Source organism: Halichoerus grypus, chromosome X (genome assembly GCF_964656455.1).
Source record: "Halichoerus grypus chromosome X, mHalGry1.hap1.1, whole genome shotgun sequence".
Classification (NCBI taxonomy): Eukaryota; Metazoa; Chordata; class Mammalia; order Carnivora; family Phocidae; genus Halichoerus; species Halichoerus grypus.
This window is the reverse complement of record NC_135727.1, coordinates 55,227,431-55,253,453: the sequence shown is the minus strand read 5'-3', so window position 1 is coordinate 55,253,453 and position 26,023 is coordinate 55,227,431. Positions and strand designations below refer to the sequence as shown.

General features: G+C 36.0%; 1 protein-coding gene across 1 annotated transcript; it reads left to right on the top strand.

Moving 5' to 3' along the window:
- Positions 1–427: 427 nt before the first annotated feature.
- Positions 428–20,121, top strand: CPXCR1 (CPX chromosome region candidate 1). The gene is made up of 3 exons (XM_078064024.1): positions 428–614; positions 19,168–19,331; positions 19,441–20,121. The coding sequence occupies exons 1-3, from the start codon at positions 428–430 to the stop codon at positions 20,119–20,121; spliced, it is 1,032 nt and encodes a 343-aa protein (XP_077920150.1).
- Positions 20,122–26,023: the final 5,902 nt, after the last annotated feature.

Below are 26,023 nucleotides of genomic sequence, written 5' to 3'. Positions count from 1 at the left end.
AAGTAAGTTACATAAAGAAGGGGCCTACTCCTGCTACACTGCCTTCTCTATCCCAGATTCTACCTATGGGTTAGTCCCTATGGTCAGTTAACAGAGGAAGAGAAGACTCAAACCTGGTTTAATAATGGTTCTGCATGATATGCCTGCACCTCCTGAAAGTGAGCAGCTGTAGCACTATAGACCCTCTCTGGGACATCCCTGAAGAACAGTGCTGAAGTAAAATCATCCCATTTGGCAGATATTTAGGCAGTGCACATGGTTATGTACTTTTATTGGAAGGAGATATGGCCAGACATGCAAACGTACTGATCCATCCATGGTCTGTGGATAATTATTCATCTAGACATTCAGGAACTTGAAAGGAATATGATTGGAAAACTGGTGAGAAAGAAATTTGGAGAAGAGTTATGTGAGCAGACCTCTCAGAATGGGTAAAGACATGAAGATGTATGTGTCCCATGTAAATGCCTATCAAAGGGTTGCTTCAGCAGAGGAGAAATTTAATAATCAAGTAGATAAGAAAACACATTCTGTTGATACCAGTCATTCTCTCCCCACAGCCACTACTGTCATTGACCAATGGACTTATAAACCAAGTGGTCATGGTGGGAGAGGTGAAGCTTGTGCATATATGCTCAGTAACATGTACTTCCATTAAAAAAACAAGAACAAAAACACAAAAACAACATGCACTTCCATTTAGCAAGACTGACCTGGCTACAGCCACTAATGAGTACTCACTCAGTTTGACAGCAGAGACCAACACTGAGCCCCATATATGGGATCTTTCCCTGGACTAATCAGCCAGCTACATGTTCTGAGCTTGATTACATTGGAATGTTTCTGTCATGGAAAGGGCAGTGTTGTGTCCTTACTGAAATAGATACTCTGTACATGGATTTGCCTTTCCTGCAGGCAATACTTCTGCCAAAACTATCATCCATGTACTTATAGAATGCTTTATCCACCACTCTGTTAATCCATACAGCATTGCTTTTGATCAAGGAACTCACTTCACAGAAAAGTAGATATGGTAATGCACCTATGCTCATAAAATTCACTGGTCATACTATATTCCCTACCATCGTGAAGCAGTTGACTTGATTGAATGGTAGGATGATCTTTCGAAGACTCAGTTACAGAGACAACTATGTGGCAATACCTTGCAAGGCTGGGACAAGGTTCTCCAGGAAGTTCTACATGCTCTGAATCAGTGGCCAATATATGGTGCTGTCTCTCCAATAGTCAAGATTCACAGGTCCAGAAATCAAGGGGTGAAAATGGAAGTGGCACCATTCACTATTAAACCTAGTTGCCCACTAGCAAACTTTTTGCTTCCTGTCCTCATGGCATTATACTCTGCTGGTCTAGAGGTCTTCGTTCTAAAGGGAGGGATGCTTCCATCAGGAGACACAATAATGAATCAATTTAACTAGAAGTCAATAATGCCACTCAGCCACTTAGAGTTCTTAATTTCTCTGAAACAAGAAGCGACTAAGGGATTTATCATGCTCACTAGGGTTATTGATTGTGAATGCCAAGGGGAAATTGGACTAATACTCCACAATGGAGGTGAGAAAGAGATTGTCTGGAGTACAGGTGATCTCTTAGGGCTTCTTTGAGTATTACAATGCTCTGTGATTAAGGTCAATAAAAAACTACAACCCAATCCAGGCAGGACTATGAATGACCTCGACCATTTGGAAATGAAAGTTTGGACCAATGCATAAGGTAAATAACCACAAGTAGATGAGAAATTCCTAGAATATAAACAGAATTCAGAACGGGAAGTAGGACAGAGAAGTTATATATTTTAGTTATAAATACCAGTTAGAGCCATATGACTACTTACAGAAAGAGTACTGTAATTGCCATGAGTATTTCCTCCTTATTTTATTATGAATACATATATCAATCAAATATCTTTGAATTTTCCTCCCTTATTTTTTAATTAAGATTTTATTTAATTTCAGTATAGTTAACATACAGTGTTATATGTTTCAGGTGTACAATATAGTGATTCAACAATACTATACATTAATCAGTGCTTATCATGATAAACATCCCTCCACTCCACCTCTTCTCTAGTAACCATCAGTTTGTTCTCTATAGTTGAGTCTGTCTCTTGATTTCTCTCTCTTTTTCCTTTAATCATCTGTTTCATTTATTATATTCCACATAGAAATGAAATCATATGGTATTTGTCTTTCTCTGATAGACTTATTTTACTTAGCATTATACTCTCTAGCTCTATCCATCTTATTTCAAATGCCAAGATTTTATTATTTTTTATCTCTGAATAATATTCCATTGTATACATACACCACATCTTCTTTATCTATACATCTATTAATTGATACTTGGGCTGCTTCCATAATTTGGCTGTTGCAATAAACATAGGTGTGCATGTATCCTTCTGAATTACTGTTTTTGTATTTTGTGGGTAAATATACAGTAGTGTGATTACTGAATAACAGGGTAGTTCTATTTTCAACATTTTGAGGAACCTCCAAACTGTTTTCCACAGTAGCTGCACCAGTTTGTATTCCCACCAACAGTGCAAGAGACTTCCCCTTTCTCCACATCCTCCCCAACACCTGTTGTTTCTTGTGTTGTTGGTTTTAGCCATTCTGACAGATGTGAGGTGATATCTCATTGTAGTTTTGATTTGTATTACCCTAACAGTGAGTGATACTGAGAATCATTTCATGTGTCTTTTGGCCATCTGGATGCCTCCTTAGAGAAAAGTCTGTTCATTTCTTCTGCCCATTTTAAAATTGGATTATTTGTTCTTTGGGTGTTGAGCTGTATTAGTTCTTTATATATTTTGGATATTAACCCTTTATTGGATATGTCATTTGCAAATATCTTCTCCCATTCAGTAGGTTGTCTTTTAGTTTTGTTGATTGTTTCCTTTGCTATGCAGAAGACTTTTTATTTTGAAGTAGTACAAAGAGTATATTTATTTCTCCTCTGGTGGCATATCTAGAAAAAAATTTGCTATGGTCAATGTCAAAGAAATTACTGCCTGTGTTGTCTTCTAGGATTTTTATGTTTTCAGGTCTCACATTTAGGTCTTTAAACCATTTTGAGTTTATTTTCATGTATGATGAAACAAAGTGGTCCAGTTTCATTTTTTTTTTTTTTTTTTGCATGTGGCTGTCCAGTTTTTCCAACCTCATTTGTTGAAGAGACTGTCTTTTTTCCATTCAATATTCATTCCTCCTTTGTCAGAGATTAATTTACCATATAATCATGGGTTTATTTCTGGATTTTCTGTTTTATTCCATCGATCTATGTGTCTATTTTTATGCCAGTACCATACTGTTTTAGTTATTAGCACTTTGTAATAAATTTAAAATCTGGAATTGTGATACTTCCAGTTTTCTTTTTCTTTTTCAAGATCGCTTTGGCTGTTCAAGGTCTTTGTGGTTCCGTAGAAATTTTAGGATTGTTTGTTCTAGTTCTGTGAAAAATGCTGCTGCTATTTTGATAGGCATTACATTAAAACTGTAGATTGCTTTAGGTAGTACTAAACAATATTTTAACAATATTTGTTCTTCCAACAAATGAACATGAAATGTCTATCCATTACTTTGTGTCCTTGAATTTCTTTAATCAGTATTTTATAGTTTTCAGAGTACAGGTCTTTTACTTCCTTGATTAAGTTTATCCATATATATAATCCAGAATAAATTTATATATATATAGTTTTTGATGCAGTTGTAAATTGTATTGTTTCTTAATTTCATATTATGCTGCTTCATTATTAGGGTACAGGTATGCAACAGATTTCTGTACATTAATTTTGTATCCTGTGACTTTACTGAATTTATTTCTGGTAGTTTCATGGTGGTCTTTAGGGTTTTCTATATATAGTATCATGTCATTTGCAAATAGTGAGAGTTTTACAACTTCCTCACTCATATTGATGCCTTTTATTTCTTTATGTTATCTGATTGCTGTGGCTTGGACTTCCAGTATTGAGGTCTCCTACAATTAACGTATTGTTATCAATATGACTCTTAATTTTGGTTAACAGTTGGCTTATGTAGATGGCTGCTCCCATGTTGGGGGCATAGATATTTACAATTGTTAGATCTTCTTGTTGGATAGACCCTTTAAGAATGATGTCCTTCTGTGTCTCTTATTACAGACTTTAGTTTAAAATCTAATTTGTCTGATATAAGAATTGCTACCCCAGCTTTCTTTTGAGGTCCGTTGGCATGGAAGATGGATGTCCATCCCTTCACTTTCAGTCTGGCTATATCTCTAGGTTCAAAATGAGTCTCTTGTAGACAGCATATGGATGGGTCCTGTCTTTTTATCCAATCTGCAACCCTGTGCCGTTTTATGGGAGCGTTTAGGCCATTCACGTTAAGAGTGATTATTGAAAGATATGAATTAATTGTCATCACGTTGCCTGTGAAGACGTTGTTTTTATAGATTGTCCCTGTAAATTTCTGTTGTATATCACTCTTGGCGTCTTTCTCCTTTTATAGAACTCCCCTTAATATTTCTTGCAGGGCCAGCTTAGTAGTCACATATTCTTTCAGCTTCTGCTGGTCGTGGAAGCTCTGTATCTCTCCATCCATTCTAAATGAAAGCCTTGCCAGATAAAGTATTCTTGGCTGCATGTTCTTCTCATTTAGTACCCTGAATATGTCTTGCCAGGCCTTTCTGGCTTGCCAGGTCTCTGTGGATAGGTCTGACGTTATTCTGATGTTCCTCCCTCTGTACGGAAGGAATCTCTTCCCCCTAACTGCCCTTAAGATGGTTTCTTTGGTTCTAAGATTTGCAAGTTTTACTATTACATGCCGGGGTGTTGGCTTGTTTTCCTTAATCTTAGGAGGGGTCCTCTCTGCCTCTAGGACTCGAATGTTTGTTTCATTCCCCAGATTAGGGAAGTTCTCAGCTACGATTTGCTCAAATATATCTTCTAGTCCTCTCTCTCTCTCCACTCCCTCCTGGATTCCAATTATTCTGACGTTGGAATGCTTCATGGTGTCACTTATTTCTCTGATTCTATTTTCATGGATTCTGAGTTGTTTTTCGCTGGCCTCCTCTTTTCCCTTTTTATCTATTATTTTGTCTTCCAGGTCGCTTATTCTCTCTTCTGTCTCAGTTACCCTAGCTGTTAGATTATCTAGATTGGATTGGATCTCATTGATAGTATTTTTAAGTTCTGCCAATTCACCTTTTATTTCTGCCCTTAGAGACTCTATGTTGCCATTAATTGACTTCTCCATTCTAGCCATTGTCTTCATAATTGCTAGCCTGAGTTCCATCTCCGACATCTTGGTTATATCTGCATCCATTTGTAAATCTGCAGCATAAGTCATAATCTCTGAGTCTTTTCTGTTTTGGGGGTTCCTCCTCCTAGTCATTCTGTTGATGGGTGTTTGAGGGAATGTATAGAGTCGAAATTATTGACCAGAACCCAAGCAAGATGCACCTGTTTTCTAGGGACCTTAGGGTTGCTGGCCTCTTGTTTTCCCAGCCTGTCTTCTGCGAGAGGGGCCTGCGGTGCTGTTACTCAGGCAACCCTGTTTGGACGGAGTTGCCCTGGCCCCCTGTGGTGGGGAATGGGCTCAGTGGGAATCAGTCTTTGGGGCTTTTGTTCTCTGGCACTTTTCCCTGGCGGCTTTCTGTGTCTCTTCCGTGAGTCAGAGCAGAAGAGATCATTTCCAACCCTCTGCCTCAGAGCAGAGAGCCTGCAGTCTGTTCTTCAGTGAGCTCTCCAGGCCACACCGTCTCCGTTTCTGACCGTGCTGCTATAAACTGCAGGGTCCTGGCTTGTGTCCCCCTCGGGAGCGCTCCCAGTCCTGCCTCCAGGTCGGGGCACGTCTCTGCCCTTTGTGCTTCTAAAACTGCCAGCCACTCCCAGTTCACGGGCGCGCGACTCCGCTGCTTCGGTTTCCGACCCGGGGGCTGCAGTTCACCAGTGCGCCTCCGGCACTCCTGGTTTCCATCTGGGGGGGCTGCAGTTTGCGTGTGCGTGACCCCGCAGCTCTGGGTTTCCGGCCTAGGGACTGCCCTAAAGTCCTTTCCCCGACGCTACTGGTCTGTGAGTCTGTGCCCCTCTGTAGCATGCAAGGCTGTCACTCACCGGTGGTGTAGGATTCCCCATGGCCAGGCACCCTCCCGCTGCCGTTTATCCTCCGATATCTGCCTGCAGAATCACGGCTCCCCACTTCGTACCTCAAAACCAACTGCCTGCAATATTCTGTTTGTAGAGATCCAGATCTTACATCTCAGGCTGGTTTCGTGGGTGCTCAGCATGGTCTGGTAGATATCCAGCTCAATTCTGGGGACCAGCTGAAATGGGATCCCCTACTCCTCTGCCATCTTTCCCCCTTCCATAAAGAAGAAATTCTTAATTCCTGCAGTGCACCATCCTCTGTTCCCTAGGACCTGGTGCTTAATGGAGCATCTCCTATGTGTGTTGTCTATGCTCTATTATTGTGTCCTTGTCATTTTTTCCTTCAGTCCATTCATCTGCAGAGGCTCTCTTTGCCTGTTGTGGGCTGTGTTTTGTCCCAGCTAGGGTGGGGTGCATTTTAACAAGGTATGCATTGGTCTGCTTGTGAAATGAGACCTGGTACTGCTGCTGCCAGAACTGAAGTCCCCAAAACATCAAGTCAGAGATGTGGTGTTGGTGGGGTTTGCACCAGTCTTCTGGAAAAATATACCTACAGCCATGGGACTGAGATAAGTGTGACTAAAAAGGGCAGATCTATTGAAACATGGGGGTGAGCAGAGCTTGGTATAAGCAAGTTAGGTATGGAATGTAGGTACTGTGCAGCCTCCAGCGGGTAGTCATGTGTTTATGCCAAGAGGCAGGGAAAGGCAATGGTACCTTAAAGACCCTTTGTTCCTGTAGAGGTCTCCTTGTAATCCCTGCCTCTCTGGGCCACACTCTGAGATGAATAAATAACTTTCCCTCTCATGTGCCCTAGATATTTTTCCAACTGCTGCTTCTAAGCTGTATCTCCATGGGCTGTTTGTCCTGCTTTGTCTTTAAGGGTGGTGACTTAGCTTCCTAAAGCCCCCTCATTTCTCCCAGGGCTGAGCCGTCTGATTCCTAAAATTCCAGGCTTTAAGCCCCACTTGTAAGATATCACAAAATTTGACCCTCTCACTTTCAAAGTCAAATGCTATGGGGATTAATCTTCTTGATGTGGGCTCACAGTGTGATAGTCTGTTTTTTGCCCTTCTTGCACCCTAGGCTTCCTCCTGACCACAGACGGCTATGGTCTGTTTTGTTCCCAAACTGCATCTCTGCCCTTCCTACTTTCTTTGATGTGGCCTCTTCTCTACTTTTAGTTGTTAAATTTGTTCTGCCAATCTTTGGGTCATTTTCTAGGTTATTTATGTTGATATGAGTATTATCTAGTTGTATCTACAGGATGAATTGGGCTTTGGGTCCTCCTACTCTGCCATATTCCCAGCCTCTCTCTGTTTTCTTTCCTCTTTTATCCCCTTATCATGTAACACAAAATGGGTTGACCTTATATAAGGATTTAAGTACTGTTAATATTTTATCATAGTATTAAAGTTATGGGATATCAGAAGACTGAACATCATTCAAGATCTTTACCATCTATTCTGTGTTAAGAGATTAGTGTATTTTTAATGGTATGCAAGATAGTTGTATCATGTTATGTAGAATTATGACCCTATTATTACCTTCATTTGGAGATTAAGTGTGGTTTAAGGAGATACATATAGTGTCAATTTGATTAGAGGTGGACTTGTGATGTTTAATTTTATGTGTCAACTTGACTGGGCTAAGTGATGCCCAGATAGCTGGAAAACATTATTTCTGTGGATGTCTGTGAGGGTTTTCTGGAAGAGATTAATATTTGAAGTTGTAGACTGAGTAAAGAAGATAACTCTTACCAAAGCAGGTAAGTATTATCCAATTCCTGGATAGTACAAAAAGGCAGAAGAAAGGTAAATGTGCTCCCTTGCTGAGCTGAGATATCTACATTCCCATACTCTCAGACATGTGAGCTCTTCATTCTTGGACTTACAGACTCACACTGGAACTTATGTCATTGACTCCTCTATTTCTCAGTCTTTGAGGATTGACCTGGAATGACAACACAGGCTTTCCTGGGCCTTCAGCTTGCAGGAGGCAGATAGTAAGATTTCTTAGCCTCCATAATCTCATAAGCCAAAATTTATCATAAATTTATTTCCATATATCTATACCTATATCATCTATATCTATATTTATCTATCTACCTATCTATATCTACATCTATATTCATATCCATATCCATATCTATATATCTACATCTATATCTATCTTTATATATATATATACATTTATATGAAATTCATTCTGTTTCTCTGGAGAACCCTGATAATACACCTAATCTTCATTTGTTGGTTGTACTATTCCTTTTTCCTGGTTAGCAGTTCAATTTTGGTGCCACAATTTGACTTCTAGTCCTGATACAAGGCCTATATTGATCCTTTGGTTTTAACATATTTCCTTTAGGATAGGCTTTACCTTAGATGAGAGACAGCCAATTTTCAAATCCCCTCTGAGCATTATAGGCTCACTTGTATCAGGAAATATCTCATCTTCACCCAAACCAAAGACAGATGGGGTTTATAAGTGTTCTGGAGAAATGATCAAAATAAAGGTATATTGATGAGTTACAAAGTTACTAAAAAAAATATCAGGCTCCCTACTGTTTGATGATTGGAAGCTGACAAAATGAAAAGAAATCAGTTAGCTTGTGAAAATAAAATATTTACTTAAACTACCACAGAGGAAGACCAGGCAAAAGATATAAAGACAGTGAAACTTTTGTAAGCCAAATTAATAAAATGTAACAGCTAGTCATGTATTATCTTCATGTAGGAATACCAGATTCTGTAAACAAAAATACAGGATGCTCAATAAAATTTTAATTTGGGAGGAACAATGAAATTTTTTTAGTAAAAGTATGTCTCAAAACATTTGACTATATTTGGTACATAATTATACTAAAAACATATTTATTGTTTATCAGAAATTCAAATTTACTGACTGTCCTACACTTTATCTGGCAATTCTATCTTCACAATATTTCAATTTTGGGAATAGATATAATTAGAGTTTTATCTGTGATGAGGTAGAATGATAAACTTAAGAATCTTTCCAGCCTTTACTCTGTTCCTGCTATCTAAAAACAATTCTAGGTTTACCATTTCAGTTATTTCCTCCTTCTACCTTCTGCAGAGGGTTCTGTTTGATTGCTAGGTTGCCAAGTTCTGTAGATACTGTGATGCAGAGTCAAAGGAACTGTGAAAATTGCATAAATGGAGAGGTAGAGGGCAGAAGAAAAGAAGAGCAGTCTGGCTTAGTGGAGTGCACATTATTTGGAGGGATTTTTACTACTGAGAGTGGAGATAAAGGGTATGTTGAAAGTGAAAATAAAAACATAAGGGATCTTAATAAGTACTTCTTAGTCTATATATTCTTTTTATAATGTTTAACAATTATTTTGAAAATAGCTTTTGTTACTTGATTTGTAATTCTTTGATAAAGATGCTATTCTGAGACTTGTTCTTTGGGTCACATTTTCAATATGTTCACATATGATTCTGTGAATATACCTCAAATGGAGAAAACTACCTTATTTTTCACTAACTTTCTGAGTTACAAAAATATTTTAAAAGTAAAGTGTGGGGTGCCTGCTTGGCACAGTTGGTAGAGTGTGTTACTCTTCTTCTTGGGGTTGTGAGTTCAAGCACCATGGTGGGTGTAGAGATTACTTAAAAATAAAATATTAAAAAATATATTTTGAAAGTAAAATTAATGATTTTGGGGGGCAAAAAAGTTAAAGCCCCTCAAATGAAGTAATTGGGACACAGTGAGGGATTTCCTGACACTCATAAGTGCATGGGGCATATAAAGAAATCATGTTAATTGAGGACCTTTTATCTAAGATAATGTGAAAATATATTTTGGAGATTTTGTCAAAAGGGAAAGGTGAGACATCCAATTTGTGTAAAGAAGTTTTGACTTAGCTGATGAATCATTCATGCAATTTGGTGTAAATTTTTTTAAATATTGGTAGGAGGAAAAAAACATCCTTTACAGAGCATGTGGGCATTAGAGGACACAGTTTGACTAGAATATAAGCACATACCCCTCAGATTGAAGGCTAATTAAATCTTATTTAGAAAGGGTCAAAATAGCCAGGTTCATTTCAAATTCCATATATGTGTATTTTTAACTTCAACAGCTTTGCATGTAAAAATGTGAAGCAGAAGAAAGAATATTTGGAAACACCCAACCTGCATTTAATTGTAGTTTTTCTTTTTTATCACTTTTTACAAAATTAAAATTTATAAAGATATAAACATAATATTGTAGTTCCTCAAGTACTCAATGACCAATTCCAAATGTGTCTTATTTTAAGAATTCTAACAGTTCTAAAAGCTATCAGGCACATTTACATTTATTTTTTTTTTAAGATTTTATTTATTGAGACACCTGGGTGGCTCAGTGGGTTAAGCATCTGCCTTCAGCTCAGGTCATGATCCCAGGGTCCTGGGATCAAGCCCTACATTGCTCTCTGCTCAGCAGGGAGCCTGCTTCTCCCTCTCCCTCTGCCCACAGCTCTGCCTGCTTGTGCGCTCTCTCTCTTTCTGTCAAATAAATAAATAAATAAAATCTTTAAAAAATAAATGGAGATTTTATTTATTTATTTGAGAGAGAACATGAGGGGGGAGGGGCAGAGGGAAAAGCAGACTCCCTACTGATCAGGCAGCTCTACTCAGGGCTCAATCTTAGGACGCTGAGATCATGACCTGAGCTGAAGGCAGACACTTAACCAACTAAACCACCCAGATGCCCCTACATTTATCTTTGTAAAATATAAAAAATTTGGTGTTCTAATAAACTGAAATTTTGCTTTCAGTAAATATATATCTATTACCATGTATTATATATAAATGCTCTAGATGAGTAAAAAAATTCAAAGAACAGAGAACAGGAATAGAGATTAGAAGACTATATTATCATATTGCTTAAAGGAATACATATTTTGGGGCGCCTGGGTGGCTCAGTTGTTGAGCAGCTGCCTTCGGCTCAGGTCATGGTCCCGGGGTCCTGGGATCGAGTCCCATATTGGGCTCTCTGCTCCGCGGGAAGCCTGCTTCTCCCTCTCCCACTCCCCCTGTTTGTGTTCCCTCTCTCACTGTGTCTCTCTCTGTCAAATAAATAAATAAAATCTTTAAAAAAAAAATAAAGGAATACATATTTGGCTAAATTATTAGTAAATGATAAAATAAGAAGACATATGACTCTTGGCTATATCCACACATAAATACAGACATTAAAAAATAAAGATTAAGATGTTGAATAGAATACTCCATGTGTTTCATGTGCAATCTCAATGAGGATTTATTTTTTGAAATAAACAATAGTGGCCCTAAGTACATAAATTTCTGATGTGACTCCTTTGCAGAGGACAACAAGCCTTCAGATATAATTTATATTCTATTGACAAACCCATTTTAATATTGTCTAATAGGATAAATATCTGTGATAGATATGAGTATATGCACTGGATGTATCTTATATAAAATGCCAGTGCAAAATGTGGAAGGAAATAATGAATCTCATATTTAGCCTGGGATATAAAAGTGGAAGACCCTACCAAGAAATAAAGCAGAAAATGTACTTTACATAGAGATAAGTACAGGAGCTCGATAGTCTCCCTCTGTTTTATGAAACTATCTTGATTTTTTTTCAGGGTGCATCTGACAAAATCAAGACCACCAGTAACTTCAGTCCCCACCAAATTACTGGTTCTCAGTCTTACTGAGAAGCGGCCATATTAACCTCGAATTTGGTAAGTTCAAATTGGTTATTTTAGACATCCTTTAAACTCTAGACTTTATTGCCTTACCGTGATTATAACTCTGCTCATGGTGACATATATTGATAAAGGGCTTCTCTGACAAACTTGAACAAATCAAATTGTTAAGCTCAGCAGGGACACCCTCCTTGAAATTTGGGGGATGTATTGACACTGAAGAGGAGAATAAGAAAAATAGACTAGAAGATGGAGAAATAAGTCTTGAGTAATGTCTAAATTTAAATATTAGGAAGACTTAAAAAGTAAATCTTAAGAACAGTGTTATTATTTTCTTCCAATCTTTTATTTAACTTTCAGGTAGTTAGCACACAGTGGAATATTAGTTTCAGGTATGGGATTTAGTGATTCATCACTACATACAACAGGCAGTGCTCATCACATCAAGTGCCCTCCTTAATAACCATCATCCATTTAAATGATCCCTCCCACCTCTCCTCCAGCAACTCTCAGGTTGTTCTCTACAGTTCAGAGTCTGTTTTATGGTTTGCCTCTCTTTTTTTTCCCCTATGTTCATCTGTTTTGTTTCTTAAATTCCACTTATGAGTGAAATTATATTGTATTTGTCTTTTTCTGACTGATTTATTTCGCTTAGCATAATACTCTTTAGCTCCATCCAAATGGCAAGATTTCATTCTTTTTATGGCTGAGTAATAGTCCATTATATATATACAACAACTAAGTTATCCACTCTTTGTTGCTGGACATTTAAGCCATCTCCATAATTTAGCTGATGTTGATAATGCTACTATAAACGTCAGGGTGCACATATCCCTTCAAATCAGTATTTTTGTATCCATTTGCTAAATACTTAGTAGTGCAATTGCTTGATCTTAGGGTAGTTCTTTTTTTAACTTTTTGAGGAACCTCCATACTGTTTAGCAGAGTGGCTCCACCAGTTTGTATTCCCACCAACAGTGCAGGAGGGTTGTTTCCTTCACTATGAAAAAGATTTTTATCCTGATGAAGTCCTAACAGTTCATTTTTGTTTTTGTTTCATTTCCCTTGCCTCTGACGATGTGTATAGTAAGAAGTTGCCAAGGCCAAGGTCAAAAACCTTGCTGCATGTGTTCTCCTTCAGAATTTTGATGGTTTCTTATCTCACACTTAGGTCCTTCATCCACTTTGAATTTAGTTTTGTATATGGTGTAAGGAAGTGGTCCCGTTTCATTCTTCTGCATGTTGCTGTCCAGTTTTCTCAACACCATTTGTTGAAGAGAATGTCTTTTTTCCATTGGAAATTCTTTCCTGCTTTGTTGAAGATTAGTTGATCATATAGTTGTGAGTCCATTTCTGGGTTCTTTATTCTGTTCCATTAATCTATGTGTCTGTTTTTGTGCCAGTGCCATACTGTCTTGATGACTGCAACTTTGTAATATAGTTTGAAGTCCAGAATTGTGATGCTTCCAGCTTTGCTTTCCTTTTCAGGGTTGCTTTGGCTATTTGGGATCTTTTGTGTTTCCAAACAAATTTTAGGATTGTTTGTTCTAGTTCTGTGAAAAGTGCTGGTGGTATTTTGATAGGGATTGCATTCAATGTGTAGATTGCTTTGGGTAATATAGTCATTTTAACAATGTTTGTTCTTCCAATCCATGAGCATGGAATTATTTTCCCCATTTCTTTGTGTCCTCTTCCATTTCTTTAATCGGTATTCTATAGTTTTCAGAGTACAGATTTTTTACTTCTTTGTTTATGTTTATTCCTAGGTATCTTACTGTTTTGGGTGCAATTGTAAATGGGATCAATACCTTGATTTCTCTTTCTGCTGCTTTATTATTGGTGTATAGAAATGCAACAGATTTTTACATTGATTTTGTATCCTGTGACTTTGCTAAATTCATGTGCTGATTCTAGCAATTTTTTGGTGGAGTTTTTTGGGTTTTCTACATAGAGTATCATATCCTCTACAAATAGTGAAAGTTCAACTTTGTCCTTGCCGATTTGGATGCCTTTTATTTATTTTTGTTGTCTGATAGCTGAAGGTTAAGACTTTTGGTACTATATTAAATATTAATGGTGTGAGTACATCCCTCTCTTGTTCCTGACCATAGGGGAAAGGCTTTCAGTTTTTTGCCATCGAGAATGATATTAGCTGTGGGCCTTTCCTATATGGCTTTTATGATGTTGATGTATGTTCCACGTATACCAACTTTGTTGAGGGTTTTTATCAAGAATGGATGCTGTATTTTGTCAAATGCTTTTTATGCATCTATTGAGCTGATCATATGGTTCTTATCCTTCCTTTTATTAATGTGGTGTACATGTTGTTTGATGTGTAAATTTGAACCACCCCTGCAGGCAAGGAATAAATCCCACTTAACCATGGTGAATAAATCTTTTAAAGTACTGTTGGTTTTGATTTGTTAGTATCTTGTTGAGAAGTTTTGTATCCATGTTCATCAGGGATATTGGCCTGTAATTCTCCTTTTTAGTGGGGTCTTTGTCTGGTTTTGGAATCAAGATAATGCTGGCTTCGAAGAATGAATTTGGAAGTTTTCCTTCCATTTCTATTTTTTGGACATTTGAGAAGGATAGGTATTATCTCTTCTTTAAATGTTTCATAGAATTCTCCTGGGAAGCCCTCTGGCCCTGGACTTTTGCTTGTTTGGAGATTTTTGATTACTGATTCAATTTCACTGCTGGCTTTGGGTCTGTTCAAATGATTATTATTCCATGTTTCAGTTTTGGTAGTTTGTAAGTTTCTAGGAATTTGTCCATTTCTTCCAGATTTTCCAGTCTGTTGATATATAATTTTTCATAATATTCTTTTTTAATTTTATTTTATTATGTTATGTTAATCACCATACATTACATCATTAGTTTTAATATTTTGTATTTCTGTGGTATTAGTTGTGATTTCTCCTCTTTCATTTGTGATTTTACTTCTTTTGGTCCTCTCTTTACTTTTTGATAAGTCTGACTAGGGTTTTTCAACTGTATGCAGTCTTTCAAAGAACCAGATCTTTGTTTTTTTCACCTGTTCCACTGTTTTTATGTGTGTCTATCATTCATTTCTGCTTAAATCTTTATTATTTCCCTTCTGCTGCTGATTTTAGGTTTTATTTGCTTTTCCCTTTCTAGCTCCTTTAGGTGTGAAGTTAGGCTGTGTATTTGAGACCTTTCTTGCTTCTTAGGTAATCTTGTATTGCTACATACTTCCTTCTTATGACAGCCTTTGCTGCATCCCAAGGGTTTTGGACTGTCGTGTTTTCTTTTTCATTTGCTTCCATGTATTTTTTTTTTCCTTTTTTAACTTCCTAGTTAACCCATTCATTCTTTTTTTATTAAGTTCAATTAGCCAACATATAATACATCAATAGATTTGATGTAGTGTTCTATGATTCATTAGTTGTGTAACACTCAGTGCTCATCAGATTACATGCCTTCTTTGATGCTCCTCACCCAGTTAGCCCATACCCCCAACTTCCTCCCTTCTGCAACCCTGTTTGTTTCCCAAAGTCAAGAGTCTCTCATGGTTTGTCTCCCTTTCTGATTTCTTCCCTGAATCGGAAATAACCCATTCATTCTTTAGTAGGATGTTCTTCAACCTCCACGTATTTGGGGGTCTTTCAATTTTTTCTTTTGGTTAACTTCAAATTTCATAGCATTGTGGTCTGAAAATATGCATGGTATGATCTCAATCTTTTTGTACCAGTTGAGGCCTGATTTGTGACCTAGTATGTGATCTTTTCTGGAAAATGTTACATGTGCACTCGAAAAGAATGTGTATTCTACTGCTTTATGATTAAATGTTTTGAATATATATGTTATGTCCATCTAATCCAGTGTGTCATTCAAAGCCATTGTTTCCTTGTTGATTTTCTGTTTAGATGATCTGTCCATTGCTGTAAGTGGGGTGTTAAAGTCCCCTACTATTATTGTATTATTATCAATGAGTTTATGTTTGGTATTATTTCACCTATGTCTTTGTGTGCTCCCAAGTTGGGAGCAAAAATATTTATAATTATTAGATCTTCTTGATGGATAGACCCTTAATTATAACACAGTGCTCTTCTTCAGCACTTGTTACAGTCTTTGTTTTAAAATATATTTTGTCTGATATAAGTATGTCTACTCTGGCTTTCTTTTCATGTCCATTAGCATGATAGATGACTCTCCATCCACTCACTTTCAATCTGCAGGTGTCTTTAGGTCTAAAATGAGTCTCTTGTAGACAGCATATAAATGAATCTTTTTTTTTTTTTTTTTTTATCTATCCTGATACTCTATGTCTTTTGATTGGAGCATTTAGTCAATTTACATTCAGAGTGATTATTGAAAGTTATGAATTTATTGCCAATGTAAGAGTCCCCCTTAAAATTTCTTGCTGAGCTTGTTTAGTGGTCATGAACTCTTTTAGTTTGTTTGTCTGGGAAACTCTTTATCTCTCCTTCTATTGTGAATGACAGCCTTGTTGAATGAATTATTTTTGGCTGCATATTTTTTCCATTCAGGATGTTGAATATATCATGCCACTTTCTTCTGTCCTGTCAAGTTTCTGTGCACAAATCTGCTGTGAGCTGGACCTGACTTCCCTTGTAGATTAAGGGCTTTATTTTTCCCCTTTCTGCTTTCAGGATTCTTTCCTTGTCCTTTTATTTTGTGAATTTGACTATGATATGTCTTCTGATGGCCAGCTTTTGTTTGAATTTAATGGGAGTTCTCTATGCTTCTTGAATTTCGATGTCTGTTTCCTTCCCCAGATTTGGGAAGTTTTCAGCTATAATTTGCTCAAATAAACCTTCTGCTCCTTTTTCTTTCTCTTCCTCTTCTGAGATTCCTATGATACAACCATTATTACACTTTAAAGAGTCACTGAGTTCCTTAAATCTACATTCATTACACAGTACCTTTTTCCTATCTTTTTTTCAACTTCACTATTTTCCATAATTTTATCTTCTATATCACTGATTTGCTCCTCTGCTCCATCCATCTTCATTGCCATTTCATCCATTTGATTTTGCCTCCTAGTTATAAAACTTTCATTTCAGTCTGACTAGTTTTTAGTTATTTTCTCTCTGCAGTTACGGATTCTCTACAGTCTTCTTTGCTTTTCTCACACCCAACTAGTATCCTTATGATTATTGTTTTAAAATCTGGTTCAGACATCTTACTTGTATCTATACTGATTAAATCCTTGGCCACAACTTCTTCTTTCTTTTGGGATGAATTCCTCTCTCTTGTCATTTTGTCTGGGTCACTGATTTTTTGTGTGATTGTTAGGAAAGCCTGTTGTATTCTTGCTCATGATAGTACTGGGTATATTAAGAAGCTGAAGCTTTGCAGCACTCTATGATCAGTAGACTTGTGTGAGCAAAAAAGTACTACCCAGTGGAGGCTGGGCCCACTTATACCAAGCCTCTGTGCCCTGCAGGTGTATCTCCACTAGGGCAAGTCCTCTTGAGAATCAGCACAGTCAGCCCCACCCCCATAAGACCAGCATAAACACCTCACACATAACTTTACATCTTTAAATTCAGCTGATCTATTCCTAAATTATCCCTAAGGTAGCTAGACAGAGCAAATTAAAAGCTAGACATTAAAATGAATGGAAGCCATGTTTTTTAATTCTTAATTTCCTCCAGATTTGTTTTCAATCCACTTGTATTTGCTTTTCCCTACCACTACCTTCAGTAAAAATGCTCGTATCTATTTTTCTATTCTTTTTAAAAATATTTATTTATTTTAAGGAGGGCACATGATGTGATGAGTACTGGGTGTTATATAAAACTGATGGATTATTGAACACTACATCTGAAACTAATGATGCACTATATGTTGGCTAATTGAATTTAAATGAAAAAAGAAGAAAAGAATATTTATTTATTTATTTTAGAGAGAGAAAGAGGAGCCTGGGCATGGGGAGGGGCAGAGGGAGAAGGATATAGAGAATCCCAAACAGACCCCCACTGAATGTGGAACCCAATGCAGACCTCAATCCCATGACCCTGAGATCATGACCTCAGCCCAAACCAAGAGTCTGATGCTTAACTGACTAAGCCACCCAGACATCCCTATCTTCCTATTCTAAAGAAAATTTCCAGGGGCGCCTGGGTGGCTCAGTTGGTTACACCTCTGACTCTTGATTTTGCTTCAGGTCATGATCTCCAGGTAGGGAGATCAAGCCCTGCCACAGGATGGGCATGGATGAGTATGGATACTCAGCATGGAGTCTGCTTGTCAGTCTCCATCCCCTTTGCCCCCCCCCCCAACCGGGTCACACTCACTTTCTCTCTCTCAAATAAATTAAATAAATAAAATTTTAAGAAAAAGAAATTTTCCAACTTACATTGTCCCAAGTCTCCTCATACAGAAGAATGAAACATATTTAATATATAATATATTGAGAATAGGCTCTGATAATTAGTATGTGCTAAAGGTGTTTGAGCAGGTAGGTGACATATATTAAAGAAAAAGTTAAGAGTAGAGATATGAGCCAAGAGTTTGAATCAGGGAAACCAGATATCAGCAGTAAAGCAAACATGATCTAATTATCAGCTTGATTAGTCCTGAGACAATGGGAATGAGGAGGAAATAGTAAATTTAAGTCATATTTTAATAAATTACTTGGGTTAGACTTCACTATTCAGCTTCCTACTCTTACTTTCTCTGCCTTCCCCTCTTACATAATTCATAGTTGTTGCCCTTTGCATAGATATTGCTTAAAATGAACAGATAAAATAATAAGACGAAGAAAAATTCCAAGGGAAGAATAGCTTGCTCTTCATAGAAATTTAACCATTTCATTTTCACATAGGTTTTAATTCTCTTTTACATGTATATACTCATTAAAAAAAAACTGCCTTCTACTTTAGCGTCATCTTAAAATCTCAGGTCAGTAATTCATATCTATCTTATTAAATGAAAATTTTATTTTATTTATCATCCAAAAGAGAACAACTGGGCCTCCCATTGGGAACTATATGTGCTCTAATGCATAGAATGTATTCTTATATTAGCCAGATGAAATTTTATGTTACCCCAGGTTTATACACGTTCTAAAGCTAAGTAATGAGAACACTTATTTAATAGGAGTCATATTTACTCTCAGTTTTTATTTTTCTCTATTTTATTTTGTGGGTCTGTGACTTTGATATTAAAGATGTGATAAACTATATATAAAGCTGAGAAAGCTTAGGAATAACACATCCATGCTATTTTCAGGACTAAAGAACTGTCTTTTTATGAAATGGAACATTTTTCAGTTTAATGGATCTTTGTTTTTTTTTTTTTTCTCATAAATAGAACCCGGGTGACTTCTCCTACTAAAGAAGGAAGTGAGGAAGTGATGCCGCTGAAAATGATCTCAAAAATTTAGAAAATGAAGTTCCACATGAATGTAGTACAGATATCAGGCCTTCATTTGCTGATTCTAATATTATCACTCATGTGGAAAGCAACCCAGTGAACAGGGAGCTAGACATACCGACCTCCCAGGGGCATGTTGTTTGTCAAGCAGTAGAGGACAATGAGTTTGAAGTTGAGAAGACCCAAAAAGATCTTCAACGAGAGCATTTAAAAGAAGAATCCCTTCTAATTCAGATCTTATTCCTAGAAAAAGGATCTTTCTCATGTCAGGGCTAGAGAGAATTACCTATCTGAGTATCTCACTAGAAAAAGCAATAACAACAATCCTTTAACTAACAGAACAAGATTCCACTCAGGGAAAGTGGGGGTGAAAACAAGTGATTTCTATAATAGCACCATAAATTACAAAATTCCTCTCCAACTCTCAATTTTGTGGAGAATCCCATTCATTAACAATCATGAAGTAAAGAGAATGATTCTCTGTCTGCTGTGTGGGAGACATTTCTCTCAGGCTGCAGGTTGTCAAAATACCATGTGGGTAAAGCTAAAATATACAGCATTTCTTCCTTGTCCAAATGTCCTAACCCATGGGGAGAGAGCCATAATATTTGGAAGACCTTTAAGGGTATACTACTACCATCCCCTCATTGAAAGAATGACATCAGGAAAATTTTACAAATCAACCTGTGCTAAAGGGAAAGATGGCTTCCATATTTTTGTGAGGCCTGTGTTCTATATCCCATGGTCCCAAATTCAAAACACACTTAATAGAAAAGCTTTTGAGGATCATTTGAGATCTCACCATAGCATGAGGGTTGTGATCATAAGCACCGATGATGGTTGGAAATATTTATGTCCCATTTGTGGGAGTAGTTTCAACAATTTTGTTGAATTTAGAGAACATTCCTGCAGCTTTCATGGGAATTAAGTCCAATTGGGATGAATTCATTTTAAAATTTAACTTTTAAATATTCATAACTTGACTACCAAATTGAAAAAAAAATCATGAATATAATATTTAGTAGTGTTAGATGGAGTTGCAGAATGGATATATCAGAAAGATAATAGGATATATCAGAAAGAAACATCTTTAAGAAAGAGGAACAACTCATAAGAAAACCTCTGTTACACTGTGCTATTACAAACAGATCATTAAAATATCAAGGCCCTGATCTGTATTGAGTCAGCAATTGAAAAAAGACAACGCTTGCATTTTTTTGCACTTTTTTAACATCCATCTCTGTAGATAAGAATATTGTTACTATGATCAGATTCCAAGTTCACAGGATCCTGACAATGATAACAAACATATATTGGCAGGCTACACAAAGTCCTACTAGCAGTTTCTAGAGACTTTGCTAAATTTAATATCTGAAATGTTTTTCATAATTCAATAAAAATCATTTTAAAGACAATGCAAGTTGCATTGTATGCTTACAACTAGATAAAAATTCCTGTGCCTAAAAAAAAGTTTCAACTATTATAAATATGCTATGTTTAAATTCAAAATAAAAATTAAACTCATGAAAAGGAAGTAATAAAAGTAAAATAATTTGAGATAGAACTGAACAAATATTAAAATGGTAGCATACAACTGTAATTATTGTTTTCTCAGAGAGCTTCTTCACCATTGCCTACTATCACCACCCAAATTTAACATTCACCTTATATGTACATGGACAAATGCCCACACATATTTAAGGAATTTACTATTTTGCTATTTGCAGCTCAAACTTCTCTACCTCTTAGTTCCTTTGATCTGTATAGTCATAAGGATTAAATATAGACACCATAACTAGAGCTCTAAGCCAACTTATAGTTATTGTTCACCCATTATGTGTGACTATGCTAGGAGTTTTGCATGTATTAATCTTCATAATAATTTTACATGTGTGAATTTTTATGGTAAAATTAAATGCATAGAAAGAGTTTCTAGGAAATTAAATTACTTTCCTATTTAGTAAGTGCATACTGTTATTATTCTATAATAAGATAATATAGCTGGAATTTAATTTACTTAGAGGCTTGTTGTATATTACACCTTATTTAATAAGTATATATGTATGAAATAATATATAGAATTTATTTAATCCATAGATATACTATATTACAGAAATTCTAAACTCTCATAAAGCAGAGGGTATTTAGCCTATATCTAAGACTCATCAAATATTTTCATCTGCAGGTAAATTTGCCACTTCCAGTTACAGTTCCTCAATGTCAGCAATGAATTAATGTGGACAATTAAACTAATTAAGAAAATTCAGGCAACTAAATCAAATATTTCTCCATTTTTAAAATAACATTTTATTTATTTTTTATCTCATTTAAGTAAATGAGATACAAAATATAGTTTTACAAAGATATAAGCCATCAGGGGACGCCTGGGTGGCTCAGTTGGTTAAATATCTGCCTTCGGCTCAGGTCATGATCCCATTGAGCCCAGTGTTGGACTCCCCGCTAAGCGGAGAGCCTGCTTCTCTCTCTGCCTGTCCCTCTCCCTGCTTATGCTCTCTCTGACAAATATATAAAGTCTTTTTAAAAAAAAAGATATAAGCGGGCGTCTGGGTGGCTCAGTTGGTTAAGCGACTGCCTTCAGCTCGGGTCATGATCCTGGAGTCCCTGGATCGAGTCCCGCATCGGGCTCCCTGCTCGGCAGGGAGTCTGCTTCTCCCTCTGACCCTCCCCACTCTCATGTGCTCTCTCTTAAATAAATAAATAAACTCTTAAAAAAAAGAAGATATAAGCCATCAGGTAGATATCAATAAAAATAAAATAGAAAAAATATTTTCTTTTTTCTGAGAGTAAAGTAAAAATAGCAGTTGGATTAAAAATAGTTTTAGTCAGAAAAGCAGCTTTTATCACTGTCATTGTTATAATCTATAGAATTCACATTTTAGCTAGTAAACCTCCATAAATTTTGAAAACATGATTTAAGTGCAGAACAGAGTAGTTAAATTGGATATTACTCATATTTTGTCATAAATACAAAGGTATCTATTGAGCTAAAATTTTAGAAATGACAAATGAAAATCAAATTAAGTCAGAGTAGTAAAATCAGAAGAATGTAAAAAATCCTAGATACATCCTTCTCTAACAGACACTTGAAAGATATTCTCAATTTCTGTAGAGAGGGAAGGCAAACTTTTACCTAGAAAAAGATAAAGGAATACAGTTTAATGTTTATAAAGATTGAGTTTTCTATTTTTAAAACGTATAAACTCATTCAATATCTCACAGGTGTACTTGACTTTCCTCAAAGATACAAGGCCAAACATGCATTTTGTTCCTTATGATTGCAGAGTTTTTCTTAGAAAATGTATTGTAAACCCTAAGGGGTTACTGTGGAAGCAGCTGAAACATCAGCAGCATTCCTGTTCTCAGGTTATTGAAAGCTATAGCCTGGTACAAACAGGATCGCATCATCTCCTGGGGCAGGGCATAGATTTAGGAGCTATGAAAGAAAGTAACCCTCAACTCCCCTTCCTGCCTCCAGTGATTGCTAGCACAAACATCCTGTTCCTCCCTTATCCCATGACTGCCTCCTTGCATGCCCACTCTCAGGGGAAGTGCAGGCCTGCTTTCTGCCTTCAAGATAATTGCCATCTCTTTGTATTCCTTCCCCATGCTTTGATACATCTGTCCTTGCTTTTCTGATAAAAAAGAAAATAAAAGCTATGTGCAGGATTCAGCTGCTGCTACTCTCCCTTGCAGAGGCAGCCCTGCACAGCCACTCAGATCGGTGTCTGAGAGCTTTATTTCAGTGTGTGACAACAACGATTATATTAGTAATTTTTGGATTCCTTTACAAAACATTGTATTTTAAAATATATGTATAGGATAATACCTTTACTTCATATATACAAAGTAACTAGCATCTATAATAATAGATTACATTAACATCACCAAGACCAGCAAATTATATAGTCAACACAGAGTAGAATACAATTTTAGAATAAATAAGCTTATAGAACTCTGAAGATAACAGCTTTTTATTATTTGAAAGTTCTTAAACTTTTTTAAGATTATATTTTCATATTGTATTTCAAAAGTGTGTCTTAAAACAAAGTTTTCTATTTGCCCCATATTATTTATCTTTTATCAATGTGTTGGATATTTTCTTGTAAGTTATGTTTTAGACATATTAAATATAACAATCCTAGGACTTTGAGAGAATCAAAGTGAATCAAGTGTATGGTAATAATTTTAATTTATGCAAGACATTTTAAAAGTTAAATTGAAAGCATGAAAAGTATTCTAAAGAATCTTCTAAAATTATAACAAAGTGAATTCTCAAATAATATTTTATTTTATTCACCTTTTAATGGGCATATTTAGTGTGTAATACCACTTTTTTTGCCCTAGAATCTGAGATGACTCACACAGTAGAAATAAATAGGCTGAAAGTATAGGTTTTCCAGATGTCGCTGATTTTGGATTTGTTCTTGCATCATAGTTTGGAGATGAAAGCCCCCAAACTGTAGATTTATACACTAAGAATCCAGCACTGAAGTCATTCATATTTAATAACACTGATTTCAATGTTAAGCAGACTTTTATTATTCAATTTTCATGTATGCAATAAATCATATATTAAAATAAAATGTGGACAGCAGTTATTTGTTCAATTGTCAATTTGAAATAAAAATCTCTCATTTTATTCATTAAATTATTATATTAAAATCAGCTTACAAATTTGATAAAGTTTGACTATTATGATGCTAACTCTTCTTAAACAATTTTATAAACAGAAAACTTGGGTAATAATTATCTATAATTTATTCCATCTAGTAACCAGCTAAGAAAAATAAGGTATTTATTGTACAATAAAATAATGGTTAGAATTACCTATATATTTGATAAAGAATAATTAACTCTTTGGTTCTTACTATATTCTGGTTATCTGGGCTGAACAAATAGGGCTTTTTGGCTCATGGTTTAAGTGTGTAAATCACAAACTTTCCTGGGTTCACTTAGCTTATGGTAGCTAATGGGTGTTTTTTTTTTAATTATTATTATTATTATTATTTGTTTGTTTAGAGAACATAGGCTCTATGTCTATGTCTTGTGAAGAGGCATTTATGGCTTTTCTTCATAATTTTTCACACATATGTATACAGCAAACAACGTTGGAAGTTAGAAATAGCATCTACCTCCAGAGCAGAGGATAGATTAGATTTCTTTCCTATCCAGGGTGATAAACATAATGTCTCCCTCAAAATCAAAGAATGGATAAATTTGCAAGCAATCCTCCTTTGAGTTTGGGAGTTTCCTAACTTGAAGTTTCTCACTTATGACATAAACTCACTGTGTGCACAATATCTATCTGTGCTACCTGGTATCACCCCTATGTGACTTGGGAGACAAGGGGATACAGTGCAAATATAAAGCTTATTCTGCCTGCTCTGATATGACTAATAGTGCTTTGTCTCTGACCCAGGAGTCTTGTGTCTTTTGTCAGTTTCGATGAAAATGTGGTTGGCTAACCTTATAGCTTTGAAGCAGGATAAAATAAACAGTTCTTGATATATGACAGAAAACTGGGTGAATAAAGTCCTTGCTAACCAAATTTTGCTATTTTTTAACTAAGTGACAACTTTTATTTATTCAGTAGAATCAAAGCACAACTTTGTTGAAAGCTTAACATTAACTGGAATAAACTGTTTGTATGAGTGTGTGAATAAACACAGCTTAATGAAAGAAGCATTGGGATAATTTAGGAATTTACTATTCTAATCTTCACCAGAAACTACTTCTATGAATGAAATAAGTTATATATCTGTTACTACTTCTAAATCTATGCTTATAGAATATAAATATGACAATCCTCACTAAATTAAATATTAGAAAACATTTTTATCTGGGTAGTCTGACGACTATACACAAACTTTCTTAGTAATTTCTAGAGGTATCTGGCAGTCAGAATAAGAACAATAACAAAAACAGAGCAAGGAAGAGATCTGTCTTATTTAATAAGAAACCTAATTAATAGAGGCATCTGGGTGGCTCAGTCATTAAGTGTCTGTCTTCAGCTCAGGTCATGATCCCAGGGTCCTGGAATTGAGCCCCACATCAGGCTCCCTGCTGGGCAGGAAGCTTGCTTCTCCTAATCCCACTCCCCTGCTTGTGTTCCCTCTCTCGCTGTCTCTCTCTGTCAAATAAGTGAATAAAATTTTTTAAAAAAGAAGCCTAATTAATAGAGTAGAGAAAATCAGAGTTTCAAAATTAATACCGAAGTTTGAAATATTATGCTAATATCTTTCATACTGCATGGTATTTTTGTCTTTACTAAGTATTGGGAAGTATATCCTTTTAGACAGTTATTCAGAATGTTTTATTGTAACCAATATTCATTTCTCAATAAAGGTGTTATAATTTAAAATATCATTGCATCAATAGCATAAAGTGCATGCAATGTATATAAATGTGAAACTATAGTTGTACTGCTAACAGTATTTCAAAATTCTTTTTCTTAAAAGGTAATTATATCAGGGCACCTGGCTGGCTCAGTTGGTAGAACATGTGACTCTTGATCTCAGGGTCATGTATTCAAACTCCACATCAGGTGTAGAGATTACTTAAAAATAAAATCTTGGGAAAAAAGGTAATTATATCACCATACAACATGGAGTAAGAACAACAAATACATACTTTCAATGTATTCTCTAGGAGACACTCCAAGATGGTGGAGGAATAGGAGACCTTAGTTTCCTCTGGTCCCAGGAACTCAGCTAGATAGCTATCAAATCATCCTGAACACCTGCAAACTCAACCAGAGATCTAAGAAAATAATAGCTGCAACTCTACAAATAGAAAAGTGACCATTTTCT

Coding starts and splice junctions, on each gene's coding strand:
- CPXCR1 (XM_078064024.1), top strand. CDS start 428: ATGGGTAAAGACATGAAGATGTATGTGTCCCATGTAAATGCCTATCAA. Junction 615..19,167: donor AAGTGGTCATGGTGGGAGAG/GTGAAGCTTGTG, acceptor GAAGGAAGTGAG/GAAGTGATGCCGCTGAAAAT. Junction 19,332..19,440: donor CGACCTCCCAGGGGCATGTT/GTTTGTCAAGCA, acceptor TCTTATTCCTAG/AAAAAGGATCTTTCTCATGT.